The sequence below is a fragment of the Salvelinus sp. IW2-2015 genome, linkage group LG5 (genome assembly GCF_002910315.2).
Source record: "Salvelinus sp. IW2-2015 linkage group LG5, ASM291031v2, whole genome shotgun sequence".
Lineage (NCBI taxonomy): Eukaryota > Metazoa > Chordata > Actinopteri > Salmoniformes > Salmonidae > Salvelinus > Salvelinus sp. IW2-2015.
This window is the reverse complement of record NC_036844.1, coordinates 29,004,168-29,028,905: the sequence shown is the minus strand read 5'-3', so window position 1 is coordinate 29,028,905 and position 24,738 is coordinate 29,004,168. Positions and strand designations below refer to the sequence as shown.

General features: G+C 42.4%; 2 protein-coding genes across 3 annotated transcripts; both read left to right on the top strand.

Annotated features, from left to right (window-relative positions):
• Positions 1-2,267: 2,267 nt before the first annotated feature.
• LOC111964219 (leucine-rich repeat neuronal protein 4) lies at positions 2,268-4,947 on the top strand. The gene is made up of 2 exons (XM_023988016.2): positions 2,268-3,072; positions 3,827-4,947. Exon 2 carries the CDS (start codon positions 3,832-3,834, stop codon positions 4,573-4,575), a length of 744 nt encoding a protein of 247 aa, XP_023843784.1. The 5' UTR covers positions 2,268-3,072; positions 3,827-3,831; the 3' UTR covers positions 4,576-4,947.
• Positions 4,948-9,346: 4,399 nt separating this feature from the next.
• Positions 9,347-21,202, top strand: LOC111964218 (uncharacterized). Of its 2 annotated transcripts, XM_023988014.2 has the most exons (3): positions 9,347-9,511; positions 16,195-16,284; positions 18,714-21,202. In XM_023988014.2, the coding sequence occupies exons 2-3, from the start codon at positions 16,245-16,247 to the stop codon at positions 21,011-21,013; spliced, it is 2,340 nt and encodes a 779-aa protein (XP_023843782.1). In that variant the 5' UTR covers positions 9,347-9,511; positions 16,195-16,244; the 3' UTR covers positions 21,014-21,202. The 2 variants fall into 2 exon arrangements, with proteins under 2 accessions (XP_023843782.1, XP_023843783.1); XM_023988015.2 differs by lacking the exon at positions 16,195-16,284.
• Positions 21,203-24,738: the final 3,536 nt, after the last annotated feature.

Genomic DNA, 24,738 nt, shown 5'->3' with positions numbered 1-24,738 from the left:
AAGGAACTTGGTCAGGGAGGTGACCAAGAACCTGATGGTCACTCTGACAGAGCTCTAGAGTTTCGCTGTGGAGATGGGCGAACCTTCCAGAAGAACCATCTCTGCAGCACTCCACCAATCAGGCCTTTATGGTACAGTGGCCAGACGGAAGCCACTCCTCAGTTAAAAGCACATGACAGCCGGGTTGGAGTTTTCCAAAAGGCCAGTTTGGCATCCCTACAGTGAAGCATGGTGGTGGCAGCATCATGCTGTGGGGATGTTTTTCAGCGGTAGGTACTGGGAGACTAGTCAGGATCGAGGGAAAGATGAACYGAGCAAAGTACAGAGAAATCCTTGATAAAAACCTTCTCCAGAACGCTCAGGACCTTTGACTGGGGCGAAGGTTCACCTTCCAACAAGACAACGACCCTAAGAACACAGGCAAGACAACACAGAAGTGGCTTCGGGACTAGTCTCTGAATGTCCTTGAGTGGCCCAGTCAGAGCCCCAATTTAACATCTTTGGAGTGACCTGGAAAGAGCTGTGCAGCAACGCTCCCCATCCAACCTGACAGAGCTTGGGAGGATCTGCAGAGAAGAATGGGAGAAACTCCCCAAATACAGGTGTGCCAAGCTTGTTGCGTCATGCCCAAGAAGACTCAAAGCTGTAATTGCTGCCAAAGGTGCTTCAACAAAGTACTGAGTAAACGGTCTGAATACTTATGTAACTGTGATTTRTTTTCTTTTTTTCTAAAAACCTGTTTTTTATTGTCATTATGGGGTATTGTGTGTAGATTGATGAGGTAAAAAAAACTATTGAATCAATTTTAGAATAAGGCTGTATCGTAACAACATCTGGAAAAAGTCAAGGGGTCTGAATACTTTCCGAATGCACTGTATTGCAATWCTGTGTACGTGATGAAGCAGTGTTTGGTCTATGTTCTTGGAAAGGAGGAAGTTTCTATGACAGCTTGTGTATTCCACCCTATTGAGCAATTCCTCATCCAGCAAGATGTCAGGCTACTCYCATCAATCTTCAGTATTACCTAGTAACCTTTCTTTCTGAAGAAAATACCCTTGCTGAACACACACGGAGACTAGTGATCAAATTTATTTCAAGGATTTTGACACAGAAAGTGTCTAGGTTAGTGCACTGCTATGATCCTACCAACCGCTCAGAAATGCAGGACATGAAATACGGGCTGGTTTTCACGACAGCTGGTCCCTCTCCATAATACCACACCGTGTAACTGTAAACAGATGTGGAGAAAGAAGAGGGAGGGATGAATAGCTTGTGCATTGATGGAGAAAGGAGAGGGAGGAGTGCAGATATGAAGGGGTTGTGGAGCAGATGGACAGAGAGTAAGGAAGGATGAGAGTGGACAGAGAAAAGGGATCAGGGCAAAGAGCATGGGGTTATAAACCTAAGGTGGGGGGGGGGGGTGGAAGCTGGGCTGGCACAGTCTTGACATCACTGCTAACATGCCAAAGTAAGTCTCTACAAAAAGCGCCACCTCACAACCCTGCAGAAAGTGTACTCGTGTAGAATACTGGTGTGTTGAGCTCAGAGTGTAATGGCACACTAATAAGGCTTATTGAGGTAGACTTTTGGAATCCACATTTCTGTAATTTAACAGATTTTATTGCACAGTGCTAAGCAATTACTGACTACAACAGACATTGCAGGCACCAAAGAACGTAGGAAGTGGGCAACAGAGAACTGGGATCAATGTAACCATTGTAAAGCCCCTAATGCTTCATAGTCTCACAGCAAGAGAATTCCATTTACACCAGCTACATATTTTCACATCCCACCTGCCCTGACTAATTCTTACAAAACATTTTAGCGCCTGCGCAATCTCAGCCCTATATGGGCATTAGTTCACTTTTTGTTTTTGTTTGTTTTGTATAGAGTAATTCCAAAAATGTGAAGAAGAAATCAATACACTCAACCTGATTTGCTATTCTATCTTATCCTTCTCTTGTCCAGCTTGTGCAACTGTTTCAATGTGTTGCTTTCTCTTGACTGTGAAGCTCAGCCTCTCTTGAGTGTAAATAAGTAACTACTATTTTCTGTTGAGCTTTGATTCAGAGCAGCAGGTGGGCAAGTCCAGTCCAGTCAAATTCTTCTCTGACTTCATTCAACCACTGAACACTTGTGTAACYCTCGTCTGAAGAAGACCAAGGTGCAGCGTGGTACGTGTTCATGTTTCTTTATTTTTTTTTAAACGAACACCAAACAAAACAACAAACGCACATAGCGTCTTGAAGGCTCACCAGAGCTAACAAAACAACATCCCACAACCTAAGGTGGCAAAACAGGCTGCCTAAGTATGATTCCCAATCAGAGACAACGATAGACAGCTGTCCCTGATTGAGAACCARACCCGGCCAAAACATAGAAACACAAATCATAGAAATAAAGAACATAGAATGCCCACTCAAATCACACCCTGACCAAACCAAATAGAGACATAAAAAGGCTCTCTAAGGTCAGGGCGTGACAACTTGCCTCCTCCATGTTTGATGACAGTATGTCCATGTAGAACWTTCTTAACCAGACAGTGTTTGGGACAGTCATACAGRCAGTAAAGGGGGAGAAGGAGAGGTGAGCCATTGAGCGGAAGGGTTGGGAGATACTGGTGTGTGTATGACGGTGACAGATGTGTGTGAACCAGCCTGGGCAGCAGACAGAATCAACCCCATCCAGTCACTGCGCTCCAGCCCTAACAGGCAGAAAGTCTCATTAATGAGCAGGGTTTCTCTGGAAAAAAACACACGTCAATGGAATGCAATAGGAGTTCATGTGATTTGRAGCTGACTGCACTGGGAGTTACCTCACATACAGGGGCAGCAAGCGAGAGGCACACACACACACACACATTGCCAAACCACCATGGAACAGAGAGAGGGAGGTGGAGCAGGAAGAGAGGGATAGCAATAGAGTGAGGGGGGTAGAGAAGGGGTAAGGGGGAGGGAGAAAAGAAGGAGGGGATTGTTGGGGAGTTAGGAAACATGTATAAAAAGAGGGGGAGAGAGTAAAAGAACAGAAAGTAAGAGATTTCAAAAGRGATAAATGACTATCGACTATCAGGTGAACAAATATTTTTTTAACATTTTCATCAATCTAAAATGTTCTATTCCTTATTCTATATGAATTACTAAAGAGAACATTTGTTTACAACTTTTTGAAGTCTATTGACACACATCTAACTCGTTAACTACTGGCATACAGTTATGCTGATTCGGGTCGTCTCTCTCTCTCTCAATGTTAGTGTAGTTCTACTAAACCTTACCTCCGTTTTTTTTGTGTGTTCTGTTAGTATTAGTATGTTTATTCATCCATACTTGTTTATCTAGGGTATCTGTCAGGTAGATATACTGTTTTTGTATAGAATCATGTGGAGATTGCACTGGCAGCTCTGCTGTAAGTTGAACCAGCTGACAGGGAGGTGCTGTGTGTGTAAAGCCTGGCTCTGACCTATTGTGCAATAAAGTCTGCTAGTTAGATTATTATATAAAATAACAGTCTTTGGGTTTCAGATTACTATGTTGTTGTTCTTTTAAATCTCACARGAGGGTGGTGCCTGTAACCACTTCCACTGGTGTGATTTCTAAAAAGGTTTGAATMAAATAAACTTGACGATTAAGCTGTACAATATCCCATGAAGGTGAAATCAAGCCTTTTTCACAAATGTAAGAATAACAACACATTTGGAATCTTTTGTAAAAGTCTAACAGACTTAGTGCTTGGTATGTCTCCAAACGAATAAATTTAGGGTGGGTTGTTTCATAAGCAGATCATGTCAAACCCTCTGTAATGGAATGCTATTTTCTATCATCTTCAGATGCCATGTCCACCCACAGGGATCCTCCACCTCCCCTCATAATCCTCACACTGGCCTTTCTCAATGGCTACTCCTCCTTCGCTGCACCCTCTGACGTCTCAGGGACCAACCACACAGCCACCCTTCATCTAAGGCCACACGGACGCATGTACGAAATGTTGGAGCTCTACTCAAATGATGACTACGACCTGAATTGGGACACCACTCCACCCCCGCCTACTCCCTCACGGGGCACCAATCCTCAGTCCTGTGACTACAACCCTTGCCGGGAGCTACAGACCCCCTGTGCCCAGCTGGCAGCCTCCAGCGGCTGCCTGTGTCCAGGGGTGAGTGGGCCCCACGTGGCCCCAGAGCCTCCAGACCTTAAGAGACTGTCTATGGAAGGGCCAGCGGTGGTTGTTCAGTGGTGTGCACCATCGTCTGTTGTGACCCGTTATGAGGTGGTGGTGGGTACCCTGGAGCCCCTGGTGTTTGGGGAGGACCAGAGGAGTGGTGTTGTGCGGGGGMTGGGGCAGGGGGTGGAGGTGTGTGTGGTGGCGGTGAATGACGCAGGAGTCAGCGAGCGTCAGAGGCGGTCCTGTACGATGTACGAGCCCCCTGGAGACAGCAGTCTGGCCCTCAAAGCTGGGCTGATTGGAGGGGCCCTGGGGCTCCTGCTGCTCCTCTCACTGGCTGTCCTGCTTTGGAGGCACAGGGCTCGGAGAAAAGCAGATGCCAGGATCACCCAGGCCACGGAGGAAACACTTTGAAAGTACTGAGGGAAGGCTATGGAAGAGGCTAACTCAAGAGTTGTCCAGAACTGAGGCATATTTTACCATAAGAGACTGATTACGCAGTCTGTCTGTCTGTCTGTCTGTGTGTGTGTGTGTGTGTACACGTACTGAACAGGATGCTGAATAGGCCTGTGCTCACCGAAAGGCAGGAGGCACTCAGTCAGTCAGGTGATATGAAACAGCTTCCTGTCTTCTATACACATCTCAATTCAAACAATGACTCATCTCCCTTTGCTGACTTCACCTGCATGCACAGTCCAGATAAAATGCTAAAGCAAATACATTCAAAATTAAACAAGATGCAGGTTACATAACATAAAATAATAAATAAAAATATTAAAACAATGATTTAACATTTGTTATTCCTTATATAAACAAAACAGTTCGTCTTTCCTTGCTCATCATTGAAATAATATACATAGTCGAGAGGAGAAACAATTTAAACTGTTTCAGAAAAGGAGGTGAATTCTCGTCTTATGTTCTGTAAAGGCAACCATACAGCAGTTTTCATTTACAAACAGCTGTTTAACTAGCGGTCTACGAAATCCCTCTTGAATGGGTTTGTGAGACAATGTCATAGACTCATGGATCTTTACCTGTCTGAAAATGTTGGTCGCCCAATCCTGTAGTATTGGCATCAGAACACAAGTAGCACCGATGTTCTATTTGCCCACAGATGAGATTCATGTGAAAGCTTTTGCTGGATGGGAAATGGGGAGGGGTATGTAACCTCTTCCCCAGGCTATAATGAAATGCATTTGGCCGGCCGAGTCTAAGGGGAATGTGGCACAGGATGTTATACTCCTTTAGGAATAGTCTAAGTGGAAATATATAGGAAAAGTCTAAGTGGGATCCTTGGGAGGACCAACTCTAACATTACTCCAAAGAAGTCGATATGTAAAAGTTAGGGTAAGGGTTATTGTTAGGGTTTAGGGTAGGGATGTCCCAAGGTTCCCGCTAAGCATCTACTGTACAATATACACTGAGTGTACAAAATATGAGGAACACTTTTACATGACATAGACTGACTGACCAGGTGAAAGCTATGATKCCCTGGTAGTAGGTTCAAGGCGCACCGGTTTGAGTGTGTCAAGAACTGCAACACTGCTGGGTTTTTCACTCTCAACCGTTTCCCATGTGTATCGAGAATGGTCCACCACCAAAGGATATTCAGACAACTTGACAACTGTGGGAAGCATTGGAGTCAACATAGGCCAGCATCAACATGGGTCAGCATCCCTGTGGATTGCTTTCGACACCTTGTAGAGGACGTGCCCCGACTAATTGTTCTGAGGGCAAAAGGGGGTGCAACTCAATATTAGGAAGGTGTTCCTAATGTTTTTTACACTCAGTGTATATCAGGGCCATATAGGCTAGCCTGAGTACCAGTCTGTTTAGCTAACATTCCACTCCTTTTACTCAGTGTCATTTCGCACATGAAAGACTTGGGGCCAAGGGCTGAGGGTTAATATGTCTACCAGATCTACCACTAAGGGGCAGCAGACTCCATAGATCCAGATTTCTGATACTGGTAGGCCTAGACTACCTCAAATATTGGTACAAAAATATAGCCTACAAACAGAGTTGGCACTGAACATACAAGATGACAATTATGGAAATAAATATAAATACTACACTCTTTGTGTTGGTTTGGTCATTAGGCCTACTTTAATTCCTTTGTAATTTGCAGCCTACTGAAAATACAGTTAGTAAGTGCCTATTGCCTACTAGGTTTATTTAAAGCCTACAAGGCTGGGATTTTTGGTCATACCAAAGAGTATTGACTATTATTGGTTTAACAACTCTGTAGTCATCATACCATAGCCATTATTGTCAGATGGGTAGCCAGCATTTATTGATCCCGCTCGTTTGATCGCCYAGTGGCCATTGATTTGGCGTCAGAGGGCTTGTTCGAAATTGCAGTCGACTATGCAGGCGACTACCGAATGACTGATCTACAAAGAACCTTGCATCATAAATAACTAGACTCATTATTATTTGTAGATCAGTTACAATTTACCCATGATACATTATATTTTTGATCCTCTCGAACAAGGCCAGTGTCACTCCATTGAATGGAAGCCAGAGCCTTCGTGCACAAACCCATGCAGTGTGATAAATGTAAATTATTTGGTTATCTGTCCGTAAACGAGAGCAGTATTATATGCCAGCTGAGCCTAAATGCTGCAATTGTGGTGGTGAACATGCACCTGAATTTCTGAATCAAATCAAATTTATTTATAAAGCCCTTCTTACATCAGCTGATATCTAAAAGTGCTGTACAGAAACCCAGCCTAAAACCCRAAACAGCAAGCAATGCAGGTGTAGAAGCACGGTGGCTAGGAAAAACTGCCTAGAAAGGCCAGAACCTAGGAAGAAACCTAGAGAGGAACCAGGCTATGAGGGGTGGCCAGTCCTCTTCTGGATGTGCCGGGTGGAGATTATAACAGAACATGGCCAAGATGTTCAAATGTTCATAGATGACCAGCAGGGTCAAATAATAATAATCACAGTGGTTGTCGAGGGTGCAACAGGTTCAGCACCTCAGGAGTAAATGTCAGTTGGCTTTTCATAGCCGATCATTCAGAGTATCTCTACCCCTCCTGCTGTCTCTAGACAGTTGAAAACAGCAGGTCTGGGACAGGTAGCACGTCCGGTGAACAGGTCAGGGTTCTATAGCCGCAGGCAGAATAGTTGAAACTGGAGCAGCAACACGACCAGGTGGACTGGGGACAGCAAGGAGTCATCAGGCCAGGTAGTCCTGAGGCATGGTCCTAGGGCTCAGGTCCTCCGAGAAAGAATTAGAGAGAGCATACTTAAATTCACACAGGACACCGGATAAGACAGGAGAAATACTCCAGATATAACAGACTGACCCTAGCCCCCCGAGACATAAACTACTGCAGCATAAATACTGGAGGCTGAGACAGGAGAGGTCGGGAGACACTGTGGCCCCGTCCGACGAAGTGTCCTGTTAGGGTGATTGAGACGGAGGTGGCAAGAATAAGGGTTGTCCAGCATGTCTCCTATCCGGAGGCGGTGAGAATAAGGGCTGTCCAGAATGTCTCCTATCCAGAGGTGGTGATAAGAGTGGAAGAAAGGAGTGAAGTTGAGGAAGTAATGGTAGTAGGAGTAGAGACACCAGATTCCTTGTTAACAGAGGGATCCTGACATGTTGCATGTTAAGAAGGTGGACTTTGTAGTGTTTATTACTTTGTAGCGTTTTTTACTTTGTGGCGTTTATTACTTTGTAGCGTTTATTACTTTGTAGTGTTTATTACTTTGTAGCGTGTATTACTTTGTTGTGTTTATTAACTGCACAGRGCAAACGGAGAGGAAATCTGAGACAATAGCGTTTTGGGGTATTCATTTTTCTTTTTCTGCTCTTTTTCTGCGGAGGTAAACAAGTAATCATGTCGATGAACGCCCCGTCCTCACAGGCTCCTGAGGGATGTGATTTGAATGTGACTGAAGGAGTGGGATGGTTGTTTGATTTATTTGTGTATTTACTTTAGCCCCCTCTTCCCATAATGGAATATATTTGTATTTTTGTTTTGTTTCAATACCCCGTACAGTAGGTGGCAGCAATACACCAATATGTGTAGTCTGACATAAAGCTTTAAAGAAGAAAAAGAATGGAGGAAGAGGGAGGGGTCAAACTATCCATTTACATTACATTTAAGTCATTTAGCAGACGCTCTTATCCAGAGCGACTTACAAATTGGTGGTGCACTTTGAAAAGTGATTCTCAGAACATGGGAGTTTCTATAACTGGGGTAGCAGTAGATTTTAAAGTTGACCAGCTGAGGGCAAAGCTTCCCGTTGTATGTGATGCTCGTCGTTTGATGCGACGCAGACAGGGTGGTGAGTGGGGAAACAGAAGAGTCATTGTCTGTTCTTTTGAGTTTTGAAGTTGAGTCTTTGCCTGACAAAGTGAAGTTAGGATATACAAGTTATCCTGTACGAYCGTATGTGCCGAATACATTAAGATGTTACAGGTGACAAGCTTATGAGCATGTTGCAGCAGTGTGTAGGAGGGAGGGTCCAAGGTGTGAGAAATGTGCAGAAGGGCATGAGACAAAGGAATGTGTAGTATTGGAGAGAGTAGTGGAATGTGTTAATTGTAGGGGTGCCCATGGAGCTGGGGATCAGAAATGCGAGAGAGGCAAGTTGAGGTTTCCAGGGTTAGAGTAGTGCAGAAGTTGTCATATGCTGAGGCAGTGAAGAATGTAGAAGAAGGTGGGTTAAGGGGGAGGAGTGGTGAGAGTAGGAGAGATATACCCATACAGAGGTATAGGCCAAAAAGTGATATAAGTTTCAGTAAAATGGGATTTTTAGCATTTATAGCAATGGTTATTTATTGTACTGCAGGGATGGATCAGAAGTCTCAGAAAATTGAGGTTGTGGTGGCAGCTGCAGAGATGTATTTGGGCGTGCGAGACTTGACAGCAGAAGAGTTACAGGGTGTGTTAAGTGGTGTTGTCCCATCCTATCCTTTCAGGATGATGGCATGAGGTAGGAATAAATACATGTAATTAGGGGAGTAGGGTGGTGTTCATTTTATTTTAGATCATTTTGAAATTAGTGAGTGTAGTGTTAGATGGCAGGGTATTTATTTAGTACATGTTTATTTAATTGTTTTATATATATTATTATTTTAAAGCAAAGTATAAGGGAGTTGTACTCCAGTCTAGTAGGTGGCGGTAATGCAACAAATTGGATGCCAATCGCCGTTAAACCTCATAGAAGAAGAAGAATGGGAGTGTCTCGAGGGGCTGCTGTTGTCTAGGATATTGGGAGCGCAGTTCCATCGAAACTTTGAAGACAATATGTTGAATTTTATGTTAGGTGCTGTTTTGTAGTGCATGCTTCATCGAAGAGAAGTGGCAAATCGCGWGCTAACAATTGATCCGTAAGTAGAATTTGTCATACGTGTCGCTATATTTTGTTGTTGTGCGCATTCTGAGCCTCAAGGCAAATTAAATGACCCGTATGGATGGATGCATGCATTTAATTCCATATGGCGCGTGCCCATGGCTCCTGGTTGCCTAAAATCAGGGGTCGGTTTAAGGCTAAATTAATTTTAGCACCACTGAAATTAGCCTTAACGGAAAGGTTTTAATGTTTTTGTGCATCCATTCATTCCCTGTGTKATTTCACGTTTATCTGAGTTATTTGCGCGCAAACATCCGGCCGATATAACGTAGCACTCTGATAAAGTCGCTCTCACTACAGTGGAAGTTAATAGGAATACGATTTAGATCGCGAAAACGTCTATCAAAAATGTCAGACTTCAATACTGGCCTGTGTCATAACTCGGGGTGATGTCTTCCCTAAGGAGGGAAGATAATATTTTTGCGATATTCCTACCTCGAGAAATTTGTCTATCAGATGTGTTCCTATTTGTCTGCCTCTAGTCCAGGATGCATTGTATGGTGCAGTTGCCAGAGATATTCCAGAAAGCACAGAATGTCGACCAATCGGGTCCACGTTGTCATTCTTCGTCATGCGGCTGCTAAAATAATCCAGTCTCAAAATCTGTGTATATGTCGAGAAACGAGTTTATTTTCCTCGAAAGTACTCAATGGCCCGATTCTAAAGCTATACGATACTACAGAGAGCAAGTTAATTATCTCGGGAAAACATTAATGTTGACGAAATCCGTGCTAGTGTTGTTTTTTTAYCTAGCGCCCAATAAACTCCCATTCACTCCTCGGAAAGCGCGCCATGTCCCAGAATTGCACAGCATGCGGTCCATAGACGAAGCAAAGGCAACGTTTGCCATGTATAACAAAAGAATATCTGCCGTTGCGAATGTTAGACTCCACTCTGTACGGCTGGTTGAACATGGTGAGAGAGCTGTAAAATCGCCTATACAAACTGCACTAACTAGCTACGTTAATGCTTATATTGTCTTCGGAATTATTTCGTGTAGCTACACTAGCTAGCCAGCTCAGAGAGCATTGCATTGTGGATTTTGTAGTCGACTTGAGCTGCAACAGATTTCCAAAAATATTTTCCATTTTACCTTGTAACGTCAGAATGAATTTTTTTTAACAAAAAAATATTGTTCTCACATAGTTATTTAACACTACAGTTGAATATGGAAGTTTACATACACTTAGGTTGGAGTCATTAACTTGTTTTCCAACCACTCCACAAATTTCTTGTTAACAAACTATAGTTTTGGCAAGTCGTTTAGGACATCTACTTTGTGCATGACACAATTCATTTTTCCAACAATTGTTTAAAGATAGATTATTTAACTTATAATTCACTGTTTCACAATTCCAGTGGGTTAGAAGTTTACATACACTAAGTTGATTGTGCCTTTAAACAGCTTGGAAAATTCCAGAAAATGATGTCCGCTTCAGATAGGCTAATTGACATAATTTGAGTCAATTGGAGGTGTACCRGTGGATGTATTTCAAGGCCAACCTTCAAACTCAGTGCCTCTTTGCTTGACATCATGGGGAAATCAAAAGAAATCAGCCAAGACCTCAGAAAAAATATTGTAGACCTCCACAAGTCTGGTTCATCCTTGGGAGCAATTTACAAACGCCTGAAGGTACCACGTTCATCTGTACAAACAATAGTACACAAGTATAAACACCATGGGACCACGCAGCCGTCATTCCACTCAGGAAGGAGACGCGTTCTGTCTCCTAGAGATTAATGTACTTTGGTGCGAAAAGTGCAAATCAATCCCAGAACAACAGCAAAGGCCCTTGTGAAGATGCTGGAGAAAACAGGTACAAAAGTATCTATATCCACAGTAAAACGAGTCCTATATTGACATAACCTGAAAGGCAGCTCAGCAAGGAAGAAGCTACTGCTCCAAAACCTCCATAAAAAAGCAAGACTCCGGTTTGCAACTGGACATGGGGACAAAGATCAAAAATATAACTGTTTGGCCATAATGCCCATTGTTATGTTTAGAGGGGAAAAAGCAGAGGCTTGCAAGCCGAAGAACACCATCCCAACCGTGAAGCGCAGGGGTGGCAGCATCATGTTGTGGGAGTGCCTTACTGCAGGAGAACTGGTGCACTTCACAAAATAGATGGCATCATGAGGGAGGAAAATTGTGTGGATATATTGAAGCAACATCTCAAGACATCAGTCAGGAATTTTAAGCTTGGTCGCAAATGGGTCTTCCAAATGGACAGTGACCCCAAGCATACTTCAAAAGTTGTGGCAAAATGGCTTAAGGACAACAAAGTCAAGGTATTGGAGAGGCCATCACAAAGCCCTGACTGCAATCCCATAGAAAATGTGTGGGCAGAACTGAAAAAGTGTGTGCGAGCAAGGAAACCTACAAACCTGACTCAGTTACACCAGCTCTGTCAGGAGGAATGGGCCAAAATTCACCCAACTTATTGTGGGAAGCTTGTGGAAGGCTACCCAAAACGTTTGACCCAAGTTAAACAATTTAAAGGCAATGCTACCAAATACTAATTGAGTGTATGTAAGCTTCTGACCCACAGGGATGTGAGGAAAGAAATAAAAGCTGAAATAAATCATTCTCTCTATTCTGACATTTCACATTCTTAATAAAGTGGTGATCCTAAACTGACCTAAGACAGGGATTTTTTACTAGGAAAAAGTCAAGAATTGTGAAACCTGAGTTTTAAATGTATTTGGCTAAGGCAGGGGTGTCAAAGTCAAATGGCGAGGGCCAAATAAAAATTTTAGCTACAAGCCGGGGCCGGACTGTTCGAATGTTCATTGAAAATTTTTTAAATGAGCATATAGTCTAGTGAACCTAAATTAGAAACCTACTGAAAACCTAACAAATTATTCCAATATTGATCAGATAAATAAAGCAATATTTTCTTATGCCTTGTCAGTAATCTTTAATTTTCAACAACACAAAGACAAATTTCCTTTATTTAAAAATCCCCATAACATGAACATTAAATGAAAGAAACCGGTATTCAAGGCACCATCAAGAGCCTATATTTTCTATTTAGCAAAAGGGCTAAATTCTTTTAGATTGATGGACAACTGTGCTTTACTCTCTCGGCAAATGGTGTTTCTGCTTCAGACTCACATTTAAAAAGAGTTGCCTTTTCTGGGCAAACTTCGTCACAAACTTTTAATTCATGCAGTTTTGTTGAAATCCCCCTCCGTAAATGGCCGGGCTGTTAGCGATCTCTTCTGCCAAATAAAACGGGCCTTGACAAGCAAGCCTGGCCTTGATTGGCTTTTTTGAACAGACCTGTCGAGGATTGAGGCCTCGTTTTAATTCCTCTTGCCTTTTGTAGCCTTTGTTCCATGTCCATATTCTTGTTTTTGTCGCGTGTTTCGTTTCATAATGTCGTCTCAGATTATATCTTTCCAGTACCGCCACTTTCCCACACAGAAGACACACAGGTTTCCAGCTACCTCCGTGAACATATACTCCGAATCCCACCTTGTTGAAACCCCCGGTTCTCAGTGTCCACCTTCCGTTTGCCATTTTGATGGGTATTCTGTCAAAAAGTTATTATTTCTTACTATGGGCGAAACACTTGCTGGCCCAAATAGAGATGATTGAAATGCAAGCAGCGTCCATAAAAAGCTGTCGGGTGCGACAGCCGTTGCATTGTGGGATGTAGTATTGCGTGCGTGTAAAAGATCTTGCGGGCGTCCGGCTTGCTGCGTCTGCGGGCCGGTTCTAATAATAATCAGATCATCCCAGTGGGCCGTTAAAAACCTCTCGCGGGCCGGTGTGGCCCCCGCGGCGGCTCTTGACTCTGACATATGTGCGGCTAAGGTGTATGTAAACTTCTGACTTCAACTGTAAATTAAAGGAATGAGTGGTTTTGGGTTGATTTTTCCATTTTAAGATGCTTTTGGGAGACTGGGTTGTTTACACAAGCAGCCCAATTCAGATATTTTGCTAGCTAACAGATTGTAACAGGCTAATCTAATGTGATGCTCCAGACCAATAATGGACTAAAGGAGCCTAACGTTACTCCTTATAGTCCAAGGACCTTACATGTTCTGTTTAGAGGTGAATTGGCTCTAGAAACATAAAGCCTTGTTCTTTCATATCACATTAAAATAATTTCACAAATTAGAGGTTGYCCGATTAATCGGAATGGCCGATTTAATTAGGGGCGATTTCAAGTTTTCATAACAATCGGAAATCGGTGTTTTTGGACACCGATTTGGCCGTTTTTATTTAAAAAATGTACACCTTTATTTAATCTTTATTTAGCTATGCAAGTCAGTTAACCTCTCTAGGGTACGTGAGAAGGTAGCGTCCCACCTCTTCAACAGCCAGTGAAACTGCAGGGCGCCAAATTCAAAACAACAGAAATCCCATAATTTAAAATTCCTCAAACATACCTGTATTTTACACCATTTTAAAGATACACTTGTAAATCCAGCCACAGTGTCCGATTTCAAAAAGGCTTTATGAAGAAAGCAAACCAAACGATTATGTTAGGTGAGTGTCTATTCACAGAATAACACAGCCATTTTTCCAGCCAAAAAGAGGAGTCACAAAAAGCAGAAATAGAGAGAAAATTAATCACTAATCTTTGATGATCTTCATCAGATGACACTGATAGGACTTCATGATACACAATACATGTATGTTTTGTTCGGTAAAGGTTATATTTATATCCAAAAATCWGAGTTTACATTGGCGCGTTATGTTCAGAAGTTCCAAAACATCCTTTGATTTTGCAGAGAGCCACATCAATTTACAGGAATACTCATAATAAACATTGCTAAAAGATACAACTGTTATGCATGGAATTTTAGATGCACTTCTCCTTAATGCAACCGCTGTGTCAGATTTCAAAAAGCTTTACGGAAAAAGCAAACCATGCAATAATCTGAGTAGGCGCTCAGAGCCCAATCAAGACACAAATATATCCGCCATATTGTGCAGTCAACATAAGTCAGAAGTAGTTAACTTCTTGACGCACGGATCCCTTTAGCGGGCTCATTTTCGTAAACAGCCGCTGAATTGCAGTGCGCTAAATTAAAAAATATATATTTATAATCATGAAATCACAAGTGAAATATACCAAAACACAGCGTAGCTTTTTGTTAATCCACCTATAATGTCAGATTTTGAAAATATGCTTTACAGCGAATGGTTGATGATATTACTAGTTTATCTAGCGTGTCCTGCGTTGCATATAATCGATGCGGTGCGTATCGTTGCTCCAATGTGTACCTAACCATAAACATCAATGCCTTTCTTAAAATCAATACACAGAAGTATATATTTTTTAAACTGCATATTTAGCTAAAATAAATCCAGGTTAGCAGGCAATTTTAACCAGGTGAAATTGTGTCACTTCTCTTGCGTTCATTGCACGCAGAGTCAGGGTATATGCAACAGTTTGGGCTGCCTAATTTGCCAGAATTATAACATAACATTGAAGGTTGTGCAATGTAACAGGAATATTTAGACTTATGGATGCCACCCGTTAGATAAAATACGGAACAGTTCCGTATTTCACTTAAAGAATAAACGTCTTGTTTTCGAGATGATAGTTTCCGGATTCGACCATATTAATGACCTAAGGCTCCTATTTCTGTGTGTTTTATTATGTTATAACTAAGTCTATGATTTGATAGAGCAGTCTGACTGAGCGGTGGTAGGCAGCAGCAGGCTCGTAAGCATTCATTCAAACAGCACTTTCGTGTGTTTGCTATCAACTCCCGAGATTAGGCTGGTGTAACCGATGTGAAATGGCTAGCTAGTTAGCGGGGTGCGCGCTAATAGCGTTTCAAACGTCACTCGCTCTGAGACTTGGAGTAGTTATTCCCCTTGCTCTGCATGGGTAACGCTGCTTCGAGGGTAGCTGTTGTCGTTGTGTTCCTGGTTTGAGCCCAGGTAGGAGCGAGGAGAAGGATGGAAGCTATACTGTTACACTGGCAATACTAAAGTGCCTATAAGAACATCCAATAGTCAAATGTTAATGAAATACAAATGGTATAGAGAAAAATAGTCCTATAATAAATACAACCTAAAATTTCTTACCTGGGAATATTGAAGACTCATGTTAAAAGGAACCACCAGCTTTCATATGTTCTCATGTTCTGAGCAAGGAACTTAAACGTTAGCTTTTTTACATGGCACATATTGCACTTTTACTTTCTTCTCCAACATTTGCATTATTTAATCCAAYTTGAACATGTTTCATTATTTATTTGAGGCTAAATTGATTTTATTGGTGTATTATATTAAGTTCAAATAAAAGTGTTCATTCAGTATTGTTGTAATTGTCATTATTACGAATAAATAAAAATRGGCCGATTGATCGGTATCGGCTTTTTTTGGTTCTCCAATAATCGGTCTCGGCGTTGAAAAATCATAATCGGTCGACCTCTATCACAAATGCAAAATATACACTTGAGGACAGCTCATAATAATGTCTAGAATGGAGCAAATGGAATGGCAAACACACAGAAACCATGTGTTTTATACCATTCTGCTCCAGCCATTACCACAAGCACATCCTCCCCAATTAAGTTGCCACCAACCTCCTACTCTGTACACTGACACTGTTTTAACTGATTAACACTTGCCCCCTACAGTATTTTTCAGTAACAACGTGTTTGTGGCGTCCATCTTCCGTTTCCCCACAGGTGTTTGGAGACGCAGATAGCTCATTAGCACAGATAGTCAACGCTGTAACATGGAAAGATGGCCATGTGGGAAGCCTAACCCTATAAAAGGTGTAGTAATTTAACCTTTTGTTTGTTGAAAATGATTTCTCGCTGATGTATGTTTACAAATCCATACAAAAAGTGATGTGTTTTAACGTATAAAGCACGCATTGGTGGCTCTTWAAAAAACTGCCAGAAGATACTATGTCAATAGGCGCTAAAGGAAGTTGATGATTTTGACCAACCTTAACTTGTCGACACTTGCCAAATTCCAGACTTGAAAGACAACCAATGTCTTCTAAACATCCATGTCTAGTTGCAGAGGGTTTGTTTGAATTCAGAAAATACTTTGTTATTAAATGTTTTGATCCATAAAGAAATCCAACAACGCTCCATGTGTTTGGATGCTCAATCAGTTTTTTTTCTTAAATGACCTGCCATGACAACCACCTAAAACTTTAAAGGAACAGTGACAGGAAATGAGCATTGCGTGTTACTTCAGAGGCTACATTTCATTTTCATTTTTCCTTTATTTAARTAGGCAAGTCAGTTAAGAACAAATTCTTATTTTCAATGACTGCCTAGGAACAGTGAGTTAACTGCCTTGTTCAGGGGCAGAATGACAGATTTTTACCTTGCCAGCTTGGGGATTCGATCTTGCAACCTTTCGGTTACAAGTCCAACGCTCTAACCACTAGGCTACCTGCCGCCTCATTCATACATCAGTATGAATGGGCAAATCTGATATGGTCACATGTAAGACTGATTTGAACAGAAAAAAATATCTGAATTGGATTCTTTGGGTGGTACCACTGTGATAAACTTTCTGGGTAAAAAGTCTGAATACAAAAAAAAAAAAWTGGGGTMTGGATCAGAAAACCAGTCAGTATCTGGAGTGACCACCATTCGCGTCATGCAGCGCGAAACATCTTGGCATAGAGTTGATCAGGCTGTTGATTGTGGCCTGTGGAATGTTGTCCCACTCCTCTTCAATAGCTGTTTGAAGTTGCTGGATATTGGCAAGAACTGGAACACGCTGTCATACTCGTCAATCAAGAGCATCCCAAACATGCTCAATGGATAACATGTCTGCTGAGTATGCTGTCCATAGATGAACAGGGGCATTTTCAGCTTCCAAGAATTGTGTACTCCACATGGGACAGTGAATTTTCATGCTGAAACATGAGGTGATGGTGGCGGATGAATGGCACGACAATGGGCCTCAGGATCTCGTCACGGCATCTCTGCATGCAAATTGCCATCGATAAAATGAAATTGTGTTCGATGTCCGTAGCTTATGCCTGCCCCATACCATAACTCCACCGCCACTATGTTCACAACATTGACATCAGCAAACCGATTGCCCACATGATGCCATACACGCTATCTGCCATCTTCCCGGTACATTTTAAACCGGAATTCATCCTTGAAGAGCACACTTCTCCAGCGGCCATCAAAGGTGAGCATTTGCCCGCTGACGTCGGTTACAACACCAAACTGCAGTCAGGTCAAGACCCTGGTGAGGACGACAAGCACGCAGATGAGCTTCCCTAAGACGGTTTCTGACAGTTTTTGTGCAGAAATTCTCCGGTTGCACAAACCCAGTTTCATCAGCTGTACAGGTGGCTGGTCTCAGACGATTACGCAGGTGAAGAAGCCAGATGTGGAGGTCCTGGGCTGGCGTGGTTACACATGGTCTGCGGTTGTGAGGCCGGTTTGACATACTGCCAAATTATCTAAAATGACGGAGTTGGCTTATGGTAGAGAAATTAACATTCAATTATCTGAAAACAGCTCTGGTGAACATTAGAGGCCTTCTATTATCCCCAGCACAAGGTGCACCTGTGTAATGATCATGCTGTTTAATCGGCTTCTTGATATACCACACCTATCAGGTGGATGGATTATRTTGGCAAAGGAGAAATGCTCACTAACAGGGTTGTAAACAAATTTGTGCACAAAAAACAAACATTTTAGAGAATCTTTTTGTGCATATGCCACATTTCTGGGATCTTTTATTTCCGATCATGAAACATGGAACCAACACTTTGCATGTTGCGTTTTTATATTTTTGTTCAGTGTACTTCCGTCTTGTGCTCGTGCCTTAGGTGGTGAGCATTCAAATCGTCATAGCTATACACACAGAGCCAAGTCTAAATCAGGTTATTAATACGGACTGTTTGGTAGCGATGTGTGAGAAAGGAAATTCCACACTCGGATTCTAAAGGAGCAAGGACCCTGGAAGCCTACTGTTGGTTATTTTTTATTATGCGTTTCATTAAAAAAGAGGCAGCACTCTTGCTCAGAATGAAAAGCTGGTTGTTTTTCATGTTAACATGAAATGTAGGCTATGTTCTCCATAGATTTGCATACAATTGAATATGCAGCATTATTATAAAATGCCCACCATAACTTTAGTCAATAAAATATAGGGCTAATATAATGAATGTTCCTAGTGTATATTTTAACTCAATAACCCCCTGCATCTCATTTTGCAGGTGAGGACACTGCTGTAAATGTTGAGGACCAGAGTAACATCTCTGGAGGAGGTGATTCCCATCAGGAACTACAGATGAACCACTTTGGACATCCTCTTTTTCTTCCGAGCCCGTCAGTGAGACCTGAGCCTGTGCCGCAGACGCTGGGACATTCAGACGGTTTCAGACTAGACGCGCATCTGGGTGTGTCTCGGAATGTTGAGGAGATCCTGGACTATTGGAGACTGGATCCTGTTTGTAGCCCTGGAGGTTCAAAGGCGGGAGCTGGAGATCCAGAGACAATACCAGTCAGTAACAAGACACCAACAGCTATGATGGGGGATGTTCCTGTGTTTACTCTAGCCTCACTAGTGGATCTGTCCAATGGAGGAGTAACATGTGAGCCATGTGATGTTAAGAAAGTACCTACAGAGACCAAATGCAGTGCATTGACCTCCCTTCACATTAGATCCAAAGAGAAGCAGCAGTCAGAGTCTAGTAAAAAGAGTGAATTGAATTTATCTCAGTGTAAAAGTGAGATTATGTCTGAATGTCCTGAGATGAAAGTTGAGGATCCTATTTGGTCATATTATTATCAGATTGAATCCGGCATGACTCCAGTTAAAACAAAAGCCATCCCAGTTAAAAAAGAGTCCTTAGAAAATGCTACTGTGGCTGTCAAAACCAAAGATGAAGTTGATTCTGAAATGAAAGTTGAGGATCCTATTTGGGCCTGTTATTTTGCAGAACAGGAAAAAGGGGTGCCTATTGTTGAAAGGAAAACATATGCTGCACATGTGAAAGAAGAACCTGTAGATATTGAGATTCCATTTAGCTTTGCTCTTGGTTCATCTTCACCGGAAAACGGTGTTCAGCTGACTCTGACTGACAGATGTGATCAAGATAGAAATGGAGGCCTATATGCAGTGAAACCTGCCGAAGAACAAAGTGTGAAAAACTCTACAGAAACTTACTATGTGAAACGGGAAATGGTGGACATCAAAAATGAAGATCCCATATGGGCTAATTTTCACCTGAATGAAGTAAGAAAGGATTTGAAGCCAGAATATGATAATTTAGTATCTCTACTTTCGTCAATGATAGAAGACAACCATCAGCCACCAATCTTCAAGGAATTGCTATCATTGAAGACTGAGAGTACGCAACCCATCCATATGGTCAACGTATCAGTGCCTGCAATCACAGGAGGGCAGGAACGCACTATGACCTCTGACCCAAAAGGCTGTTCTCAGCCCATTTCACACCAGCCCAGCAAAAAGCAAAGGTTGGAGTGCGAGCCTGGTGACAAATCACTGGCCTCTAACTCAACACAGGCAAATACAAACCAGAGATCACATAAGCCACAGCAGCAAGATGGAACATCAGGCTTTTATACATCTACTCAGTCTCATCATACACACATTTCCCAGTCAGACCTGGGTTCTCAGTCAAATACGACAGACCACTCATTACCAATGTCAGGTACAGGTATAAAACATCTGCCTCAAACATCAAACATCTACGACAAATATAAACCATATACTATTGCAAAAGAAATGATAAATACCTGCCAACTATGTGGTAAATCCATTGCTTCACATAAACTGTCAGCAGAGGCTGTAAAAGGACCGGGACAGACGGACACAACTAGACCCTGGACATGTTGTGTATGTAAAGCAACATATAAAGGCCAAGGAACATGGGTGTTTCACAGACAAATACACATTAGTGGCTTAAAATGCCCTGAGTGTGGAAAGTGTTTTAAAACACAACATAGCTTGGATGTTCATAAGAAGACGCATTCTAAGGAAAGGCCTTTCTCTTGTGAGGAGTGCGGTAAGACCTATCGCACTCTCAGCCTTCGCAACGCACACATTTACAGTTGTCACAAAACTCCCAACCATGCCTGTCAGGAGTGTGGCAAGAGTTTTAGGCAAAGAGCCCACCTATGCATTCACATGAACATACACACAGGAAATAGACCCTATCAGTGTGCAGACTGCCAGGCTGCCTTCAAGTCACCCTCAGCACTGTATACGCACAAGACTATTCACACAGGTGAGAAGCCCTTTGTCTGCCCTCTGTGTGGCATGCGTTTCCGCCTCAATGCCTTCCTCACTGTCCACCTGAACACACACTCTACCACCAAAGGAAAACTGCACAATAAGTCAGGGAAAAGCCAATCGAAGAGGGAGCAGTCAGACTCTGAAGAGACCTCAGACTCCCTCTCTGACTCAGACTCCCTCTCTGACTCCACCCCTCAAACCCCCACCTCTAGAGAGACCAGGAGTCAGAGGAAATCGAGGCAGGTGGAAAACTGAAGGTGAATGGAACTCTTTAAATGCTATGATCTGATGATCCAAGGATGAAGCATATTTTATTTGAATCTGTATATTTTACAATCTTTGTGCTTAGTAAAACCTAGTTTTAAGTTCAACCTAGTTAGTGTTTTGTTGATTGCTGCTTCACAATAAAATGTTTTGTTCAAATGAAACTGTAACTTTACAATGTCTTTGTTCATTTGTTTCTATTAGCTGTTGTCATAGCACACTGGGGTCCTCAACATTGATCAAATCAGTGAACTGGAGAGCAGCATATGTTACCACTCACAGCAGCCCATGTGTACATGTATGTGTGCATTTGTGTTAATATTTGACTTATTTTGCAATACAAAGGAAACGGGTCAGAACAAGCGTAGTATTGTAAGGGTAATATTTCCCTGTGAATCCTTTTGAAGCACTTGATTGTGTGCTGGATGTTAACAGAATGGGCTGTGTGGCACAGGATGTAAGTGTGATATATTGTATCATTGAGCAGCCCAAACTGCTGAGGACTACCACAATGCAACACATCAGATCCACAATTGAAGAGCAGTAGACCCCATAGATTCGGATATATCAGTATTTGTTTTTACAAAAACACTGAAGACATGTATCAAGTATATGAATTAGATGCTAATTACACAATGTATTTCATTCATGGATAAATTACAATTGTGTAGGTAATTTATGTTTTGATTTGGTGATAGTGACAGAAAAACAGAAAAAACCATTGGTGTCTAGGACTATAATATATCAGGGTCATATAGGCTATACCTAGGGCCCGCTGAAGTTTCAGGTCCATTGTCAGTAAAAGACYAATGGTCAGGTCACATGCCCATGAAGAAGGTACACCAGATGTACCACTAAGGGGCAGCAGACTCCATAGATCCAGAGTTCTGATACTGTATGTCGGTAATGGGCAACTTTGATGGGGGTGGGGGCCACAAAAAAATGTAACTCATGAGGGGCCGCAGTGGCTCGTGGGTCTATGTACCCACAACCCCTCCCAAGTTTAGATAGCTGGCCGCTAGTCTAATTTACCAATCTAAAAAAATTGCCATTGGCTAATTGAGTGACTGTCAAGATAATCCATCCACCTGACAGGTGTGGCATATCAAGAAGCTGATTAGAACAGCATGATCATTACACAGGTGCCCCTTGTGCTGGGGACAATAAAAGGCCACTCTAAAATGTGCAGTATTGTCACACAACACAATGCCACAGATGTTTTGAGGGATCTTACAATTGGCATGTTGACTGCAGGAATGTTCACCAGAGTTTTTGCCAGAGAATGTAATGTTCATTTTTCTACCATAAGCCGCCTCCAACATAGTTTTAGAGAATTTGGCAGTATGTCCAACCGGTCTCGCAACCACAGACCACGTGTTACCACGRCAGCCCAGGACCTCCATATCCCGGCTTCTTCACCTACGGGATCGTCTGAGACCAGCCACTRGGACAGCTGATGAAACTGGGTTTGCACAACTCAAGAATTTCTGCACGAACTGTCAGAAACKGTCTCAGGGAAGCTTATCTGTGTGCTACCGACTTCAGTGGGCAAATGCTCACCTTCGATGACCACTGGCACACTGGAGAAGTGTGCTCTTCACGGATGAATCCCAGTTTCAACTGTACCGCGCAGACAGTGAAAAAGTATGGTGTGGTGCGGGCGACCGGTTTTCTGATGTCAACGTTGTGAATGGAGTGCCCCATGGTGGGGTTATGGTATGGGCATAAGCTACGGACAACGAACACAATTACATTTTATCAATGGCAWTGAATAGAATGAATGTACAGATACCGTGACGAGACCCTGAGGCCCATTGTCGTGCCATTCATCCGCCATCACTTCATGTTTCAGCATGATAATGCACTGCCCTATGTCGCAAGGATCTGTATACAATTCCTGGAAGCTGAAAATGTCCCAGTCCTTCCATGGCCTGCATACTCACCAGATGTCACCCGTTGAGCATGTTTGGGATGCTCTGGATTGGCGTGTACGGCAGCGTGTTCAGCCATTGAAAAGGAATGGGACAACATTCCACAGGCCACAATCAACAGCCTGATCAACTCTATGCGAAGGACTTCCTGAGGCAAATGGTGGCACACCAGATACTGACTGGTTTTCTGATCCACTCCCCTATTTTAAAGGTATCTGTGACCAACAGAAGCACATCTGTATTCCCAGGCATGTGAAAACTATAGATTAGGGCCTAATGAATTTATTACAATTGACTGATTCCCTTACAATTCATATAAATCTTTGAAATTGTTGCATGTTGCTTTTATATTTTTGTTAAGTATCAATTGGTCCGCATGCCACCAGTTGTCCATCCCAGCTGTATGTCAAATATTTGTACAAAGCCACATCGGGAAAAAGTTTAAAGTAATAGGCTCTATTAAATGTATAACCTACAAACAGCGCTGAACAGACAAAATTACATTAATATAAATAAATTTAAATTTTTTACTGTTTGTGTTGGTTTGGTCTTAACGACTCATTGTTATTTAGAGGTACTTTATCGTACCCAAGTGGAATTGATCCCTTCGCTTGACCTCTGAGTGGCCCTCGATTTGTCAAGTCAACGAACACAATTACATTTTATCAATGGCAATTTGAATGTACAGATACCGTGACGAGACCCTGAGGCCCATTGTCGTGCCATTCATCCGCCATCATCACTTCATGTTTCAGCATGATAATGCACTGCCCCATGTCGCAAGGATCTGTATACAATTCCTGGAAGCTGAAAATGTCCCAGTCCTTCCATGGCCTGCATACTCACCAGACGTCACCCGTTGAGCCATTCATTGGAAGCCATGGGCTACAGGATTGACTGTATATGAATGGACAAAGCCATCAGTGATGTCACACCATTCATTAATAGGTGAAGACTCAATGGCGCATTTGAAGACTAGGAAACCGATTTTAGTGACTAAGATGGTATCTAATGGGGGACATTTTCTAGATAACATCAGAAAGACAGATGCYAAGCAAGAGGGTCCACTACCGTCTAAATCTGTCCACGCAGGAATACAGCGATAAGCTGACGTCCTGCCTTCCCGCCTTAGGGATAACGACTCTCATTGTTTGGGCAGAGATTGGAGACAAGACCATCTTGTCATTATATTATYCAGTCAATTTATCCTGGGCTATAGACGGGTTGATTGTTAAACAATAAAACCAACTTGTGCACAACTATGGGGCAAAATAGACGGTTGGCTTAGATTGTTGACATGTAAACTATATTTAGTCTCCAATGTTTATCAAAAACATAAATACATTTGCACAATAATCACTTGTCTCTCAAACGCATCTTMGTTAGCTAGCCAGGGAATTTTAGCCATATTAGCATTGACATGAAATCAGTCAAAACACTTCAAAACAAGATATGYTATCAACAACACGATTAAACTAGATGAAATGAGCCACATACGATACCACACACATTAAGGTTTTTTGTCATTGTTTCTGGCTATACAGAACCACAACAACTCATGGGCTTCTGCCCTACTGATGTGTGCGCATCGTTTTTGTGACGTCAGCTAAGGAGGGGTCGACAGTGTTGCCAACTCCTCAGTAAGGAAAGTAGCTATTGGCTGTCCTAAAAGTKGCTAAATGACGTCATCACCTAATTTGCATAATTGGCCATGTGCATGTAATTGTGATGGACGCTGTAGGAAAGAGGAATAACGTTGTGGGAGAGACAAAAAGTGAGTATGTT

What these genes read in the sequence shown, in the direction of transcription:
- LOC111964218 (XM_023988014.2), top strand. Translation starts at nt 16,245, where the DNA reads ATGGAAAGATGGCCATGTGGGAAGCCTAACCCTATAAAAG. An exon ending in GAAGCCTAACCCTATAAAAG is followed by an intron (nt 16,285 to 18,713) that starts GTGTAGTAATTT and finishes CTCATTTTGCAG; the next exon opens with GTGAGGACACTGCTGTAAAT.